Source organism: Macrobrachium rosenbergii, chromosome 6, assembly GCF_040412425.1.
Source record: "Macrobrachium rosenbergii isolate ZJJX-2024 chromosome 6, ASM4041242v1, whole genome shotgun sequence".
Lineage (NCBI taxonomy): Eukaryota > Metazoa > Arthropoda > Malacostraca > Decapoda > Palaemonidae > Macrobrachium > Macrobrachium rosenbergii.
The window spans coordinates 19496536-19513114 of NC_089746.1; the positions used below are offsets into that span (position 1 = coordinate 19496536).

General features: G+C 36.1%; 1 protein-coding gene and 1 long non-coding RNA gene across 2 annotated transcripts in view; one reads left to right on the plus strand and one right to left on the minus strand.

Moving 5' to 3' along the window:
* Positions 1–8232, plus strand: part of LOC136839271 (vesicle-trafficking protein SEC22b-like) — a 26611-nt gene extending 18379 nt beyond the window's left edge. The window contains exons 4-5 of the mRNA XM_067105072.1: positions 3378–3524; positions 5448–8232. Coding sequence (XP_066961173.1) covers positions 3378–3524; positions 5448–5596 — 296 coding nt within the window. The 3' untranslated portion in view covers positions 5597–8232. The remainder of the gene's footprint in view (positions 1–3377; positions 3525–5447) is intronic.
* On the minus strand, positions 8119–15908 carry LOC136839272 (uncharacterized). The gene is made up of 3 exons (XR_010853279.1): positions 15771–15908; positions 8699–8792; positions 8119–8498 (listed from the first exon to the last, which is right to left on the minus strand). It is a non-coding gene; the product is annotated as an uncharacterized lncRNA (long non-coding RNA).
* Positions 15909–16579: the final 671 nt, after the last annotated feature.

The window sequence follows — 16579 nt, forward strand, 5'->3', positions numbered from 1 at the left end:
AAGATTAACGTTTACCAACAATCTTTCGTCTAACACATAACATGAGACTATGAATGGTTCCCTGGCAGCGGACTTCTTCAGAATCCAACTGTCGCAGGGCAGTCGTAGGCTCGGGCTACAGATGGGTGAGGGCATTGGCACCTTACCTCTTATGAGGGAAACGTGAAAATGATCGCCCAATGTGGGACCCAGACTGGCTCGCTAACCAATTCAGTTAAACCTTGTATTGACCAAAATAAGGTTTGCGTCCTGTTTTAAATTCTCAGTACGCTTTTCCTGAACCGAAAGGGGAGTGGAAGGTAAAGCTAAAGAGGAAGCCTCAGTACTAACTAAAGCATTAGCAAAGGAAAAGTCTAGACTGAGTACGGATAACTACAGAAGAAGGACCTGGAGAAGGGGGAAGAAATGACAGGTTATGATAACCTGACCTAATTGCTTCGCAATCTAACTCCTTCCCTTCTCTGCTTGCACTAACGAACTTGAGCAGAAAGTCCTTCAAAAATCCCTACTTCCTCACATCTATTCTGAAGATCACACTTAAAACCGTAGCAGCCACCGTAAACAGTGTGTATCTCCTAAAAACTCAAAATCCTACTAATGCAGCAATCATACCTACAGAACCTGACATTCTTAGCCTTTATTCCAGTGGAGGCATCCTATGAAAAATAAATGTACAGTACCCTGATAGCAGAAAAAGCCATGAAATACCAACAAGCATTTATACCCAATGGCGGCAAGGAGAATTCTGATGAGCTTAAACATTCGAAGCACACCTGGTGGAGAGCAGGTGAACTAGTGTCATCTGGGCAGCCATTTGATCTTTTGTTTGAATGCCAACTTGCCTATCGGCACGTAGATGTAAGCTGACTTTAACAGCAGGTAAGATTCATCCCAAATAATTTCTATTAAGTTAAAATTAGGGACTGACTTATAAAGCTGCTTTTTCTGTTTTTGTGTTAATTACACTGGTCTTTAATATTTAAGAGATCTGCTTTAGCTTTCCATTTTGTGTAAATTACTGGTTTTAAATATTTTCCTTTTTCATAGTGAACATTTTAGTGTCAGTGTTTATAGGTGCGAAGAAAGTTAATTGTAATGTGGGGTCCAATTCTTGTGTTTCCACTATCACTGTATCACCAGGAATCCAGACTTTGTGGCTAAAGCAAAGAGACCAACACCTTCTGTAAATAGAGACTTCTGTAGATAAGATAGTTTGTATCTTATTCTTGGCTAGTAATATTCTGAAAGAGAGGGACTTATCTTGGGGGCTTGTCAAAGATGCTTGCGGCTTCAGGTTTTGAAAGTATTAGAGTGATGGACATTAGGGATCATCACTTTTTACCCATTTCCTTGGTAAAAGAGACAGGCTAGATGCAGCAACCAGTATCACAACAACTTCCTGATCAAGATGGTTGCCTGATAATAGGGATAAAAGAGAATATCATGAGTCTCTTGCTACTTCATGTTCCAGGGAGAGGCAAGCTTATAGGTTTTCTAGGACCCGGTCAGGAAATTCTGTCTTAACTCCCTGACCAGTCCAAACACACCTAGAATAAATTCCTTGCCTTTTTGTCCACATAGAGATAGTAGAATTTCCAATAAGAAGTCTCCCTTTGGAGGACATAGATGAAGGTGAACTTTGCTACTCATGATATGGCCTGTCTAGCAGAGGTTGGTCTCCAGAGACTTTGGACACAGTGGCAAGTTTTGGGTGCAGACTCATGGGCGATTGAAACCATAAAAGGAGGATAATGATTGCCATTTCTCTAGACAAGCCCTACTTTCACATCGAAACCAGTCCAGTATGAGATGTACTTTCATAAAAATTCTTGGCTCAACAAAGAGGTAAGGCCAGTGATGTTAAAATGGACTAAAATGATTGTTTCAGATTCTTGCCCATGCTTTTAAAGCCAACTATTTGTAATCCTTAAGGGCTTAGGGGTGTTGGAGACTCACCATCAAGTTTAACAATCTAAACTGAATTTTACTGCTTATACCCTTTCTCATGGAAGTGGTCACTAGGGAAGGAAGAACTCTAATCATCAGTGGACCTGAAAGGGTCCTATTTTCAGGTCCCCATGCACAGGTCTTCCAGGATATTCCCTCAGTTCTCCTGGTAGGGCAGATCTTACTGATTTAGCACACTTTGCGCACTTTGGGCTGGCCGTAGTTCCACAAACGTGTACTTGAGAATTGGCTCCAGTGGGAGTTTTTGCTCACAGGTTGGTCATTAAGCCATTGAGATACTTGAATGACTGACAGATAATGGCAGCATCAAAAAAAACTTGGGCAGAATCTGGTCCTGATTGTCAGTTGGGACAAATTAGATTTGGTTCCAGGATAGCAAATGACTTACTTGGATTTATATTAGGACAAGAGATTGTTTACAGTTCATCAAAGTGGGGACATGATCTGTAGATTACTATCACCATTACAAGGTGTCTCCAAGACCCAGTTGCTTCTAATAAAACTGGCAGAAGGTGCTGGGCCATCTCAAATCATTGTACAATATTCTCTCACAGATGATATAGGATAAGGTCCTTGCAGCTTTATCTAAAGAACTCAATAAGTTAGAGGTGCCCAAGAACACCATCTCTTTTTGGATGAGGCAAGGTATCTAATTGCTTTTGTAATGTACTTGGCAGCAGTATTTGGAGACTGATTTTGAATGTGTAGAAACTATGTCTTTAACAAGGTTACAGTCCTTCCCATGACCCCTCGTAAGTGGTGCACCTTCTGGTTTTCACATTCCTTCACTCATGGGTTAATGGCTCCAAAAGCCAATGTATTCATTCTTGACTTGATAAGAGGCCATCTCTCAAAAATAGCTACTCAGGTACTGTAAAGTACTGTGTTTGTGGTATGTCAGGTACAGTTTTTGAAACTGAGATTTTTGGTACAAACCCATTATTTTACTTACACGGCCATAGGTGATGACCATTTTTTATGACGAAGAAGCTTTGGTGCTAGTTGTATAGTTGTATCTACCTAGAGTTTGTCTGGGGAGTTGCTGACTGCAAAATTGGGCTATATGTTAAGGAAGTAATGGGGCTTGTACCATAGAAGTAAATTTTGTTTTGGAAATTAACTAAATAAGGTAATCTTGTATGGTAATCTGGGTTGAATTTTTAATTTCCTTTTTTTTACATTAGGAGTTGCCATTTAGGGTTAGGTTTAAGTGGTAAAAAACTTACTTATGAACTGGGTTAGTATTGTTTTTTGGTTGCACCATTTTTAATATTGTGGCAGTAGGGTTTCAGGTAGCTGGTGTGGATGTCTTTTTCAAATAAGTTTCTATCCTGGCATTATGAAGTCTTATTTACAGTATACAGTATACTAATACTTATGTTTTTCAAGTAGTGTGCTTTTTCCCTCAGACACATATATCCAGAAACTAAGGCGTCAGTACAGTGACCAGCGAGGAAGGCGGCACTTACACCAGTTAAGAGAAGATTTGAATGATGTTCAGAGAATTATGATGGATAATATTGACGATGTTTTGCAGAGAGGAGCAGCCCTTTCAGGTATGAAACGATAGCAGATCAAATGTGTGATTTTTATCTTTAAGTATCTTAGCAAGGAGTTTTTTCTGTGTATTAACCTGAGGAACTATTAGTCAGAAAAGTTGTAGATATGGAAAGACCAGTTCGAAACCCCAAGAAATCATGGAAAAAGGCAAAGAAGAACTAGACTGGATTGGAATCCAGTTAGGAAGTGTACAAGACAGAAGAGAGTGGATAGAATTAATTTTATTTCTTGATCCCAGAAAGGGAAAATCTGATGTAAAATCGTTATGATTATGATAAAAGCCTGTATAACTTATGCAAGTATAAATACTTAAATTTTATAGTATTACCACTTACAGGGAAAACACTAACCAGAATTTATGGAGATAATTGTTTGTTACCATCAGTGTTGTAGATTGAGTTTAATATAGTACCTATGAAAGGATGAAAACTTGCAGCACATTTTTTTGTTTTCTGCACACACATGAACAGATTGTGTTAACAATAATGGGTTAATAAAGGGATTTTGACAAAGGAAAAATCTATTTCTGGGCTCGACCTGTGTCACCCAGTGAAATGGTTCCAATAGCACTCGGCACACCCAAATCTGGGACTTTGAGAATAGAGAGGTCTATTGGACGAAGACCTGTGATAGTGGAGTCCACTCACCCCTAGTGCATACCGACACCGTTATGGTGAGCGATCCGGGGGTAGTAACCCCGGCATTATGGATAGCTTTTTTCTCTGGTATATTTAGCAATAGTTATACCTAGAAATGAGTGTTATTGGAACCATTTCACTGGGTGACACAGGTCTTCCCTCAGAAATAGATTTTTCCTTTGTCAAAATCCCTTTATTAACCCATTATTGTTAACACAATCTGTTCATGTGTGTGCAGAAATTCTAGAGCTGCTCCAGTCCTTGGAAGAAGCCAAAAAGAAGAGCCTTCTGGCTCAAATGGATAATCTCAGGGGCCTACAATAGTGCTTTTAGAAAGAAGATTCTCAGGTCAGGGTTCAGCACCATGAAATCTGAGCTCTTTTTGCATCCTTACTTTTTAAAAGAAATTGAGATAACTTTTATCACCAGGCACTTTGGGGTGCAAAACTAGTTTTGTTACTTTTTATCAAGAGATGGTGCTTTCGAGTTTTAGGATTCCTGTACCTTAGGCCCCATAGTCGGGGTATGTCAGAGTCACCGTTGCTACACTTTGTAGTAAGGGTATGTAAGCATTTTTAATTGTTAAACAGACATACAATTGCAAGATCTGTATTAAAAGCATTACAGTGGAAAAAGCTTGTTGTTCGTCATTAAAAGCTGTTTTGTCAGGTCTTTCACCTTGGTAGTTGGTCATAGATCAAGAGATAATTTGGGAGAACAAGTACTTCTTTCATAGTGTAAGGAAGAATGATAGAAGAATCACAATCACTTATACATTATCTATAGATCTTCCAACATTATAGGTATTAGTGTTCATTGATACATCAAGAGTGGGCAGGGGAGCTTGTTTCTTGGATATACAAAAAGTTGGAGGAGGAATCGAGAGGAATTGTAGGGAAAGTGTCATTCTGCACGCTTGAATTAAGGGAGTGTTTTTCAGATTTTGTTCTATCAAATTTCTGGTGGCACATAAAAATAGACAAAGCAATAAATGAACTTGCCTACATGATGAGAGTCCTCTTAAGGGGTTCTAGAATATTTTTCTCAAGAGAATCTAGTTCCCATGCTTGTTATTGGCAAGAGGTTTTGAAATTTACATATATTGTCTGTTGTCCAGAAGGATGTTATGCTATGCATCTAGTGTAGAGGGAGAAGACAGGAGAAAGTATAAGAGAAGGGGAAATAAAAATTGTGAAGGGTGGATAAACTCATGTTTTCACATTTTTTTACCTTATTCTTGTATGTTTTATGCTTTTTAAAATGTGAATATTTGGTTTTCAGATTTGGAGAATAAGGCTTCTGGATTGTCCATGATGTCTAAAAAATATCACAAAGATGCGCAGTACCTGAATATGCGTTCAACTTATGCAAAAATTGCTGCCGGAGCAGTAGTCACCTTGGTATTCTTTGTTTATTTCTTTATCTTTTAGTCTCTTTTAGGAATGTAATTGGTAGCTATAATAAATTTGTAAAAAACAGCCTTGTTGAAATGTTTTTTCATACATTTTCCACTGTTAAAGAAACATTCAGTGAAACACTGCATATTTATTAAGTGTTTATATAAATAAAGAAGTCTTTGATAATCATGAGGGGAGATTTAAGATTTTTTGTTTGAATGTGCTGTACAGTATTTGTTGTTTGATAGATTATATATGTTTAAAAATGTTTTAAAAAGACATTGATATATAGGTGTCCCTCATAAAAAGAGCTACTTGTTCAAAGAAGTTATTTGATTATTTCCCATTATTTTTTACTGTCGTAAATGCAGAAAATTAGAAGTTATATCAAACTTTTTTTTAAGGAAGCTTGTATGTGTTCTTGGGAATCAGTTGTATTTGGGAATTTTATTAGTTTATCTCATGTAGCTTTTGGTTAACAGTATTTTGGGACAGCTTTGTGGTTTTGAAATATCAGTCTTAAAGCAATGAATATGGTGCAAAATTTGGAAAGAAACCCTGTCACAGATTCTAGCACTGCTTTTCCTGAATAACTTTTGCTAAAAACGTACAGTACATATTAAAAAACTGAATTTGTATATCCTACTCTGTCATGAAGCCTCCATTTAATTCAGTCAGATACCATGACAAATATGTGGATGTTGTCTGTGGGAAGTTTTGTTATGTGTAGAAATAATTTATGATTGTGACTATTTGCATTGTTTACATAAAAAATATATTAATTCATTGTATGTCAGACATACAACCTTAGGATTTTAGTCTCCATAAGTGTCTTTGAATGGAGATTTGTTGATAGCTGGGAATTTTTTTTAGAGAAACTCAATATTTGATCACTTCGTGAAAGGACAGTACCTTTGTTGAGGATAGGAGCCACGTTAGCATTAGTCCATTTGATACCAAAGAACGTACTTACTCTGTAAAGTAAGACTGTCTGAATGCCTAGGTGAAGGAAATGTAGGTAAAAGTTTGTTGCTCCCCTTTGATAGATTCAAGGTACTGTTGGGATTCACCCCCAAAAATTTTTTGCATTATAAAGGAAATATCAAGTGTTTGCTTGTGGAATGTAGATATGTTGAGTCTGTTTTGTAAAGATTCAAAATATCAACTATATGATTTTATGTCACAATGATGATCAGTTCACTGGTAATTATTTTCTAGGAAAAAAGAAACAAGTAAGATCATATATTTCTTCATTTTTTTTCTATTACTGAAGGCTTATTCTATTTATTTTCTAATTACCTATACAAATGGTTTGGTCTGGAATTTGAGCTGAGAGGTAGGCAGATGGAGAAGAAGTATAATTGTTATTTAATTACTGTTTATACATTGCCTTGCAGCTTGTGATTCATAGGTTTTGTATAGTAAACTCCGATAATCAATGTATTGGTTAATGGTTTATATTTAACATTCTAGATTCCAAATATTAACTAGACTCTTCCATACTCAAAGTATTTATTACTGTGTGCTGAATATTTTAACCATTTCTTTTTCATAACATCTCCATTTAAAATGTATCGAACCTTATTTCATGCTCTTCTACTGGCCCTACTATAAGCACTCATAAACTGCTGAAAAGAATGATGGTCGTAAGAGTAAAATTACCTATTTTTTCATGTATTTCATTAAAACATGATGGCTTCTGTAACTTAACCTGCAGAATTTTAGTATGTCCATCAGTAAAGTTACATGAATTTTTTCATTGATTCTAAAAGTTATTTTTGGCAAAGTTTTTCATTGTTGAGTAGTTTAACCAGACCACTGTTTTCAGATAAGGAACACAAGACCTTTCTTGCTATATACTTTGTTAATCTTCCTTTTTTTGTGTACAGTATAGAGAGTGGATTCAGAATTCCTTGTGCTCCCAATATGTCCTTGTCCACTTACTGTGAGCTGTCAGTACATTATTTAAAAGAGTGGTTAAAAGGTAAGCATAATTTTGTAAGTAAAATATTCTGAATATTTTTTTTTATTCAGTACTGTTAATGAATGCTCCAGTCTGAAAATGTACCTCCTTAGGTGATGTTTTTCAAACATTAAGAAGTATAAGGTACTTGTAGGAAATGATTGAATTTTAGGTCTTTTGTGTTCATGTTCTGAAATATATAATACGGTAGAAGGACTTTGCAAATAGAAAAAACAGTACAGTATTTTGTAGTTCCTGAAACTCTAAGAATGGGATAAGTGAATGCTGTTTTGGGCTTCTTACTCCCTTGCTGTTACATAGTGTTTTGTGTGACTAACATAGCCTTTACTTGTTCTATTTAATTATTGTATATATTCTTTTGTTACCATTTTTCAAACTGCATATTCTGAAATAAAATGGTGGCTGGAATATCATCCAGTATACATTATTATGCTTGTTTGGTGCATATAGAAATATAGGATATTGAAAACCAAGCAGTATGAAAATATATTAAAAAGGTAATTTTACACATTATGCATCTATATACTGTATCATCTTTTTCCCATTTCTTTTAGGATCTAAAACTATTGGATCTTTTGTCTTGTTTATTTTTATACATTGTGGAAGTTTAGATTTTACATCGTAAATGATATCTTAGGGTCATTTGGTACTTTGATAAAAGCCTTGAATAAATTCACACAAGATGTTTCTGTAGTATTATTTTGTAGAGAAAAAGGAAAATTCTGGGGCGCCATGTCCCGTTGGATCATAAGGAAGTCCTTGATATTGTCGATTAAAAGTTGATGAATGAAAATAAGCAGGCTGTGCTGGGTAGTAGGCTGGCTTCATTGCCCTAAACTGTCGATTCTTCCTGGTATTTCTGTTATTTTTTGGCAGCCGGAATTGTACTCCAGCTTGTGCATAAACTAATGAGATAGTTAATGCAAGGCACACCAGCAGTTGAATTATTCTCTAGAGAGGACAGAAATTGGAGTAATGTTAAATTTGATATGAAAAACTATGTACCAATATGTACAATAAAGACTCTCTCTCTCTCTCTCTCTCTCTCTCTCTCTCTCTCTCTCTCTCTCTCTCTCTCTCTCTCTCTCTCTCTCTCTCTCTCTCTCAATGTGGTTGCTTTCATAAAAGTAATTCTGAACTGTTCTACTTACCCGCAAAAACATTATGAATTTTGGTGGTATGGAATTCTTGAATTAAGTTAAAAGTGTTATTCTTGAACGGTCAGCACTGAAGCTTTTGTTTTATCTGCAAGTAAGCCATAAATGTGAATTAAGATTAGAATTGATTTCTAGCTAACACTCATATGTACTGTATCACTTTACAGAAAATTTTACGCCCATTTATACATTGGAAAAAGCCTGAACTCGTTAACAATCCATTTGAAGTAAGCTAATGGTTCAATGGTTCTAATTCTCCCTTAATTGATAATCTGTTATATTTTCAGACAGAGTAATATGATTTATTTGACTGATCGCTATGTCTATTTCTACATCTGATACTGTATATTGACAAATCATCAGCATAATCAATAATAAAGTTCTTCAGTCACAGTTATAACTTTTAAGAAATTTATGAACATGATAGAAACTGAAATAGTTCTAGCTGTTTCCAATATCATTGTAGTTACTAGTAAATATACATTCATTCCATAAAGCATTTAATACAAGAGCACTTGTGTATACGGTAATTATATGCTCTGTGATCGATCTCCTAAACAGTGTTATCAAAATGCAATACTGTACATCATTACATGTTTAAGAAAAAAAAAACTGATTTCTTCTTATGACAGTGACAGACTGAAAATTTGTGATTTAGGATTCTTAAAGAATTTTATTTTGCAAAATAAATAATTGACTAGTGCCTCTAGTGGTGTTAACATTCAATTATCTGTTTCTTTTTCTCTCAGGCAGATCATCACAGCTGACCCTCTGTTCCCTCTTCATACTTCTGGTTCTTGTAGGGACTGGCTTCTCCACTTTTCTAGAACCTTGAGGTGTCCATGCAACAGTATGTCTTACATTGAGGAACATTTCCAAGCCAATGCTACTAGTCAGTTGTCTATCTTTTGTCTATATACGGATCATTTATGATTTTTCTTACATGTAATGTTATTATGAATCTGATCTTACCAAATGATGCATAGTATTCTTTACAATGCTTTATTTTCAAAACTAAAACGAAGAAATTGTTTCACTATCATACCAAGATTCAATCCCACACTCATTTTGAAGTATATATGGTAAATACATCTTGCTTTGCAATATAAGTCTGGTTGATACCCACACTTTGCTAAGCATACCCATAGCCTGATTTGCTTTGTTCAGTCTTTTACCATATACTGTACTGTACTCATTTTCTAAAGACCCATCATTTCTAATAACTTCCAAAATACCTCAATGGGACATTACTGATTGGCTGACTTATGTTTTTCCTTCTACTGCAGCATTTTCTACTCTCACACCCTCTGATCTGATGTAGCATCACTGATTTGCTAACACCATTCAGATTTTTATATTTGGTCTACTTCTACACTGATAGATATGAAGTAGACCATAAAAAAAATATAGAACTGCCATGTTGGTAACATCAGTGGTTACTAGAGTGTGTAGTTTTTTCTTTAGTATAAAGTTGCTGACTTGGTCACAGCTTGCAAGTTGTTCTTCTGTATCTTGGTTAATAATGCTGTCTTTTTCCTGTACACAGGATTTTTACAGTGCTATTTTTTAAATTTTTTATGTCAACTTTCGATATGTTATTAAGCAAACTGTATCATTTATCTGCTTAATTAATTGTAAATTCATGAGTCAGTTTTATCTGTATATAATTTTACTCATATTGTTCTGTTGCCTTTCAGTTTATTTTTCACATCATGACTCTCTATGCAAATTTGGAAATTACCATAAAAAATGGACTTTTGGCTTGCTTTTCATTGAGTTATATTTTTATACTTTCTGGTCTTTTTATGTAAATAATTAATTTTTTTTTTTTTTTTTTTTTTTTTATCTTGTCAAATATAATTTTTATACTGTATTTGTCTTAAAGAGGTTGAGGGTCCAAGAGGGATTTGGTGTTGGTGAAGAGAGGTTCAAAGAAGTGTGATGGATGTCATAACTTGCATGCACACCATGCATACAAGCTCAGTGGAGCTATTCATTTATAGCAGTAAAAGCTTGTTATTTGCTGATAATTTTTCAGTGAAGCTGATTTTTCTTCTTGGTAGAGAACTCAGGAAAGGTTCGTGTCTTTTCTTGCAATTGCTTTCCAAAAAGCCTATGTTCATACTCTGTTAAGACTTACAGACGCCTCTATGTATATGAATGCAGTGAACTTTTTCTAAACTGTTGTTGTTTGGCCCTGTAATTAATGGATTTTCTTTATCAGGTAATAAAAACACTGCATCCTAAAAAGAAGCAGTTCAGAGGTAAGAGATGTGTGCAGTACAGTTGAACAATATAATGTCCTATGACTTTTATTTTTGAATCTGATTCATTTTTTCACCTAGTTGCTTAGCCATGTCCAAACCAACTGTTGTGCAGTTTTTGGTAACCTAACAATCTGTTCCTGCTAGCTGTAGATGATCTTTATTTGCACTTCTTGAACAGATAAAAGATTAAGTATTGTTTGCATTGGTATACTTTCATGTTGTCCTCAAAGTACAGTACTCTTTTATTTAAAGACAAGTCTCTTAACCTTGCCCCTAGTTGATGCTTGTTCTTTTTAAGCCACTGGGTGTTTTTGCCTTGTTGCTAGACAGGTTGCTTTTTCACAACCTGCTGAAGTGTTTATCTTTGTCTTTCTCTGTGTTAATGATCCTTGTTGAATTGATTTGAGTTTATGATAATTAGTCTCTCTCTCTCTCTCTCTCTCTCTCTCTCTCTCTCTCTCTCTCTCTCTCTCTCTCTCTCTCTCTCTCTCTCTCTCTCAAGCAGTTAGCTATCCATATATCACAAAAATGGAGATGATAACATATAAGTTAGTGAGTAAATAAATGAAACCCCAAATAAATTGCATATACTGTACTAGGCAAATTCATGCACCATTAGACTATAGTGTTTTGTACAGGTCGTTTCTTTGGGGTTCACGAACCTGAAGATATAATGGAATGAGCACACTGACTCTCAATAGTAACAAGCTCGTATACTATATCTTTTTTTCACTGTCAGAGTGCCTTCGTAGGGGGATAGTACCATCAGTGTCCCACAGGTAGGCATTGCCAAAGGGTGTTTGCAGAGTCCCTTTGGCCCAAAGCTCCACATGCTTTTCTCACTTTACCTCCAACCCTGCCTTTTCTAGATCTCTTGATCTTTCTGTCCAACAACTCAAACTCTTGCCAATTTCTTAAGTGCTGAGTGGCTGAAGGTGCCCCAGTACTTGGCTGAATACCCTAAATTTCGTAATTTAATTCAACTTAGACAGAGTACTTTACTTTTATCTTTTTACCTTCTTGTTCCTCTTCCATAACAGTCAATATCTTGGTAAGAGACAGGAAAGCAGGTAAGACAGAAGAATTTAAAAAGCTCATTTCTCCAACCTCAGTCAGATTTGAATTGTCATCTTTAAGTTAAGACACAAAAATTGATACATGTTTCAGAAGCCTTACTATGAACTGTATGTCGTTAAAGACTATTTTCATTTCATATGGTTTCTTATTACTTATAGACTCGAATGGAGCCTCCTTACTGCATTACCCCATAGGGGGTAGTGCCATCAGTGTATCTCATGCGGTGCAATGTAGGCATTACTTAAGGTTCTTTGCAGTGTCCCTTCAGCCCCTAGCTGCAACTGCTTTCATTCCTTTCACTGTGCCTCCGTTCATATTCTCTTTCTTCCATCTTACTGTCCACCCTCTCCTAACAATTAATTCATAGTGAAACTGCAAGGTTTTCCTCCCGTTACACCTATCAAACCTTTTCACTGTCAATTTCCGTTTCAGCGCTGAATAGCCTTAGTTGCCCCAGTGCTTGGCATGTATGCTTAAAATCTACAAATCAATCAGCCTTACTGCATTAAAAGATATCTGGGTGTGTAGCAAGGTACATACACAGATTTTAGTCATGCGGCCTCCAGGCTAAATTCACGAAATATGGGTAAACTGCCACTCTGATTATTTCAAGTACTTTCACTTGGCAGTAATACATACTCCTTCGCAAACCATTCCAGTCGTGTGACAACGGTGGTGTGTCGAAGAGAATAATGCTCTACTAGCAACTTCAACAAGAAAAGTGGTCCCTACTAATGCTGATCCTGTTCAAGATTCTGGGCACAAAGATGTGGACACAAACATCATAAGTCATTCTGCACAGGTTAAAATAAGTCCCAGCAGATGGTCTTCACTTTTAAAAACAACTGTATGCCGGGAGAATGTATAAAGAAGAACATTTAGTTGGTTAAATTTAAAGTTGCAACATTACTTCGTTGTTTAAATTAAGAATTTTATTAAGATCGAGGCATGCTAAGTAAATCGATATATTTTTGTTAGAAACTGATGGCCAGTTTAGAGAAAACATTTTAACATCCTAATATAAACCTACACTATATTTCAGAGGTTTATCCTGAGTGTACTTGAACAGATTCATTGGTATCTTTGGAAAGTTAGCAAAATTTTCAAGGCTTAAATTCATCCTCACAAAATTATATATTTTGTCATTATGTTTATGATTATTCACAAAATACATGAACACTTTCACGACCGCTAGCCATGTTTCAACTCCTTGTGTTGGCTCTGAATGAGACTATGTCAAAAGGGTTTTGCAGGGTTGACTGTATCTACGACTTAAAATTGAAATCCTGTAAATCTGTCATTTAAACACAATTATACGCTAACCAAAGATAGGCAGTCAATGTATGGTACTATATTTTCCTTTTCATTTTCACTGACTCTATGCAGCCTCAAGGGTGCCCCTGCCTCATAATTATGAGTTATATAATAATTGGTGGGTGAGCGCACGCTACCATTTGTGGTAGTAGGCCATCTCAGGGCTACATATAGTTGCCTCACCATTGTTCTTGAAACTTCATCGGTGCCTTTAAACCCTGTCCTTCCGTATTATTATTATTATTATTATTATTATTATTATTATTATTATTAGCAGACCTTAAGTCTGATTTCTTTCGCTTGGCTGTAGCCTGCACTGACACCACGCTATCTGTTATCATCTATCTACCTTTATCAGCTAATTATGAATTTATCTACTGTTAATCTAATTATTATTTTATTCTCATGTTATTTTCGTATACTGACAGTCTGTTAATGCCTTTAAGATTAAAAAAAAATAATGTGCACATTCCGAACAATAATAAAAATTAAATTACCTTTTGCAAAATAGTCACGGTGGCATGATATAGTTTAGACATAAAGACCCTGAGTAGCTCATAATTATAGTGATTAACTCGTAGTGTCAATTAATTGCCTCAAATATACCTGATATATGCACCACACCTGATCAAGCCAATATTGCCTAGGGCGTTGTCTACACACTGAAGTACTTCAGGGTTATTTACTAATGACTTTCTAGTGTCAGAGACAGGTAAACGTAAAGGTTTAGTATATTGTGAGTAAAAAGACTCCCATTAAGTTAATGAAGGTACTCATTTCTGTATGTAGTATAGCCTATGTATGTATTCAAATATCACTCAAAACCACAGGTGACCAATTTCAACTTTATTTCTAAGCCCACTACAGGCGAAATAATGACAGATTTGGTGTAGGCTCTGACCGGTTTCGATTATATTTCTTAGCCATTCGTCAATGGCTTAGAAATGGAGTCGTAACTGGTCAGTACGTACACACACTCCCTTATTATTTCACCCCTGATCTTGAGTGATATGTAAATCATGTGTCAGAGTGATTATAATCATATTCAGATGTGTATCTACAAGAGTGCATATGTTTTGAAAGAATTTAGTCTCCTATTAGGCATGTGATAAAACTCGTTCGTCTTTGTTGCATATCACTTGCTTCGAAATCTCCCTTTGCCATCTAATAGGCCTTTGGTAAAAATAGTGTGTGTGTGTAAATCTCACACACACACACACACACACACACACACACACACACACACACACACACACAACACATCAAAGCACTTGTCCAGAAAGCTCCCAATTCCCAAAGTATTTGTAAATCCGAGAAGATATAACTGCCATATAGCTGACCCTCTCTTGAACAGCGTTAAAATAACAGGGGAGACAAAAGGATTAGTTGTTGGCATTAAGCTTGCTGTACGTGGGTTTGTTATGCGAAGTGTATTTTGTTATTGAGAAGTGGCTTTTAAATATGTTACATAATGAAAATATAGCTATGTTGAGTTAATTATTCAGCTTGAATAACATTGCCTCGCTTGATCACTATTTCTGGCCCCTATGCTTTTGCCTAGTTCTAAACCACACTGATTAATTCATCCCATACCAATTAAGGGAGAGCGTCTCTCTCTCTCTCTCTCTCTCTCTCTCTCTGTCTCTGTCTCTCTCTCTCTCTCTCTCTCTCTCTCTCTCTCTCTCTCTCTCTCTCTTCAGTTCTACAAAAAGCATAACCTAAGTTCATCACGAAACTCTCAGATTTCCTTATCTCTATTGTCAGTCTTTCAGAAAGCATTTATGGCTTCATTAAATTTTCATTACCGAAAGCCGACTCTAGTGACGTCCGGACAATTTTACGTCAAGTAACCAATTCAGTATTAAGAAACGCAGCCAGTATTCATCATTCTGGTGGCATCTACGTCCAAGGTCACCTGAAGGGTTCTGCCAGGCAAAGCCGTCCGTATGCACTGGAAGATTTATCCTTTTTGTAAAAATCTCACAATTAGGACATGGAGCCTTCATCCAAGTAACCTGATCCGCGAGTACGCAAGATGATGAAGGGCCATTTGTTTTCATTAACTTGTAATTTCTTCATAAGGAGTAATTATCACACTGAGAAGGCCTTGTTTTCTCATTAATTTCGACTACATGTACACTGCATTAATTTTCTTTGCCAGTAACAATGCAGCACACACACCACGGTTCCACAAATTAGGTAATGTAATTTGTCACTAAATTGTGTTTACAAATATCACACTTAAGTTTGATTCTATCAGTACTGTCGAAAAAAAACAATCGCCAAAATACATTTCCAGGAATTTCACGTGATAAAAAAAAATTAAATAAAAAATTATATAGAAGACTTTTCTTGAATTTGCACGAGTTCTTAAAACAAGAAAGCAGCAGTATTGCCATACTCCTTACTTGGACGTGTGGACCCAGTCGACTGGCTGACAGCACAGGCTTTGGCAGCCTAGATAATATGAACATCGGCTCGGTTACGAAGGCCATCCTTCAGGAACCGCCCCAATAGAGGTACCCGTTTTCCTTGAACTTAGAAGGGACGATTTATATATACACCAGAATGACATCAGTTAATTTTTCATCATTTTCCTTTGCACAAAAATGAGGGTACTCTGGGAAACTTCCAGTGAACGTTCCAAGGCATCTTGTGTACGTCACTCCAAAATGAGCTACAAGACCGGAATAATAATTATTTTTATAAGTTGCGGTACCGTCCTGTGTTCATTTCGGGGTTAGATCAGTCCATTGACCACCAAATGACATTTAATAACTATGTCAAGATAGTTGATACTGACGCCGGTGGAACTACTGTAGGTGTATATGCAAGCATAATTTTGTTCTTCATTAGCCATACGTTAAAACACGATCGCACACACGAGCAAAAAACCATGAGTGAATGCATTTCCCAGAAGTCTTTTCGTAACTAGACCTACTTAAGGGCTATTCTCTAGAGCAAGAGGTGTTGCGGGCATGACTTAATATAAACAGACTTAATCTAACAACAACAGCATTACGTAGACTTTCTTGAAAATAGTGATTCAAGATGTTGACTGTTTACTTGTTGCACATCATACAGTAGATCAGAGAGTACGTATTCCTAATATAGTCTGACTACATTCTGTTCACGGCCAGTAATTAATTTTCAGTGATAGTCCTGAATTTCACGTTAGTTTGTCAAATTTATACGTGCACTTCCCTTCAAAAATAAC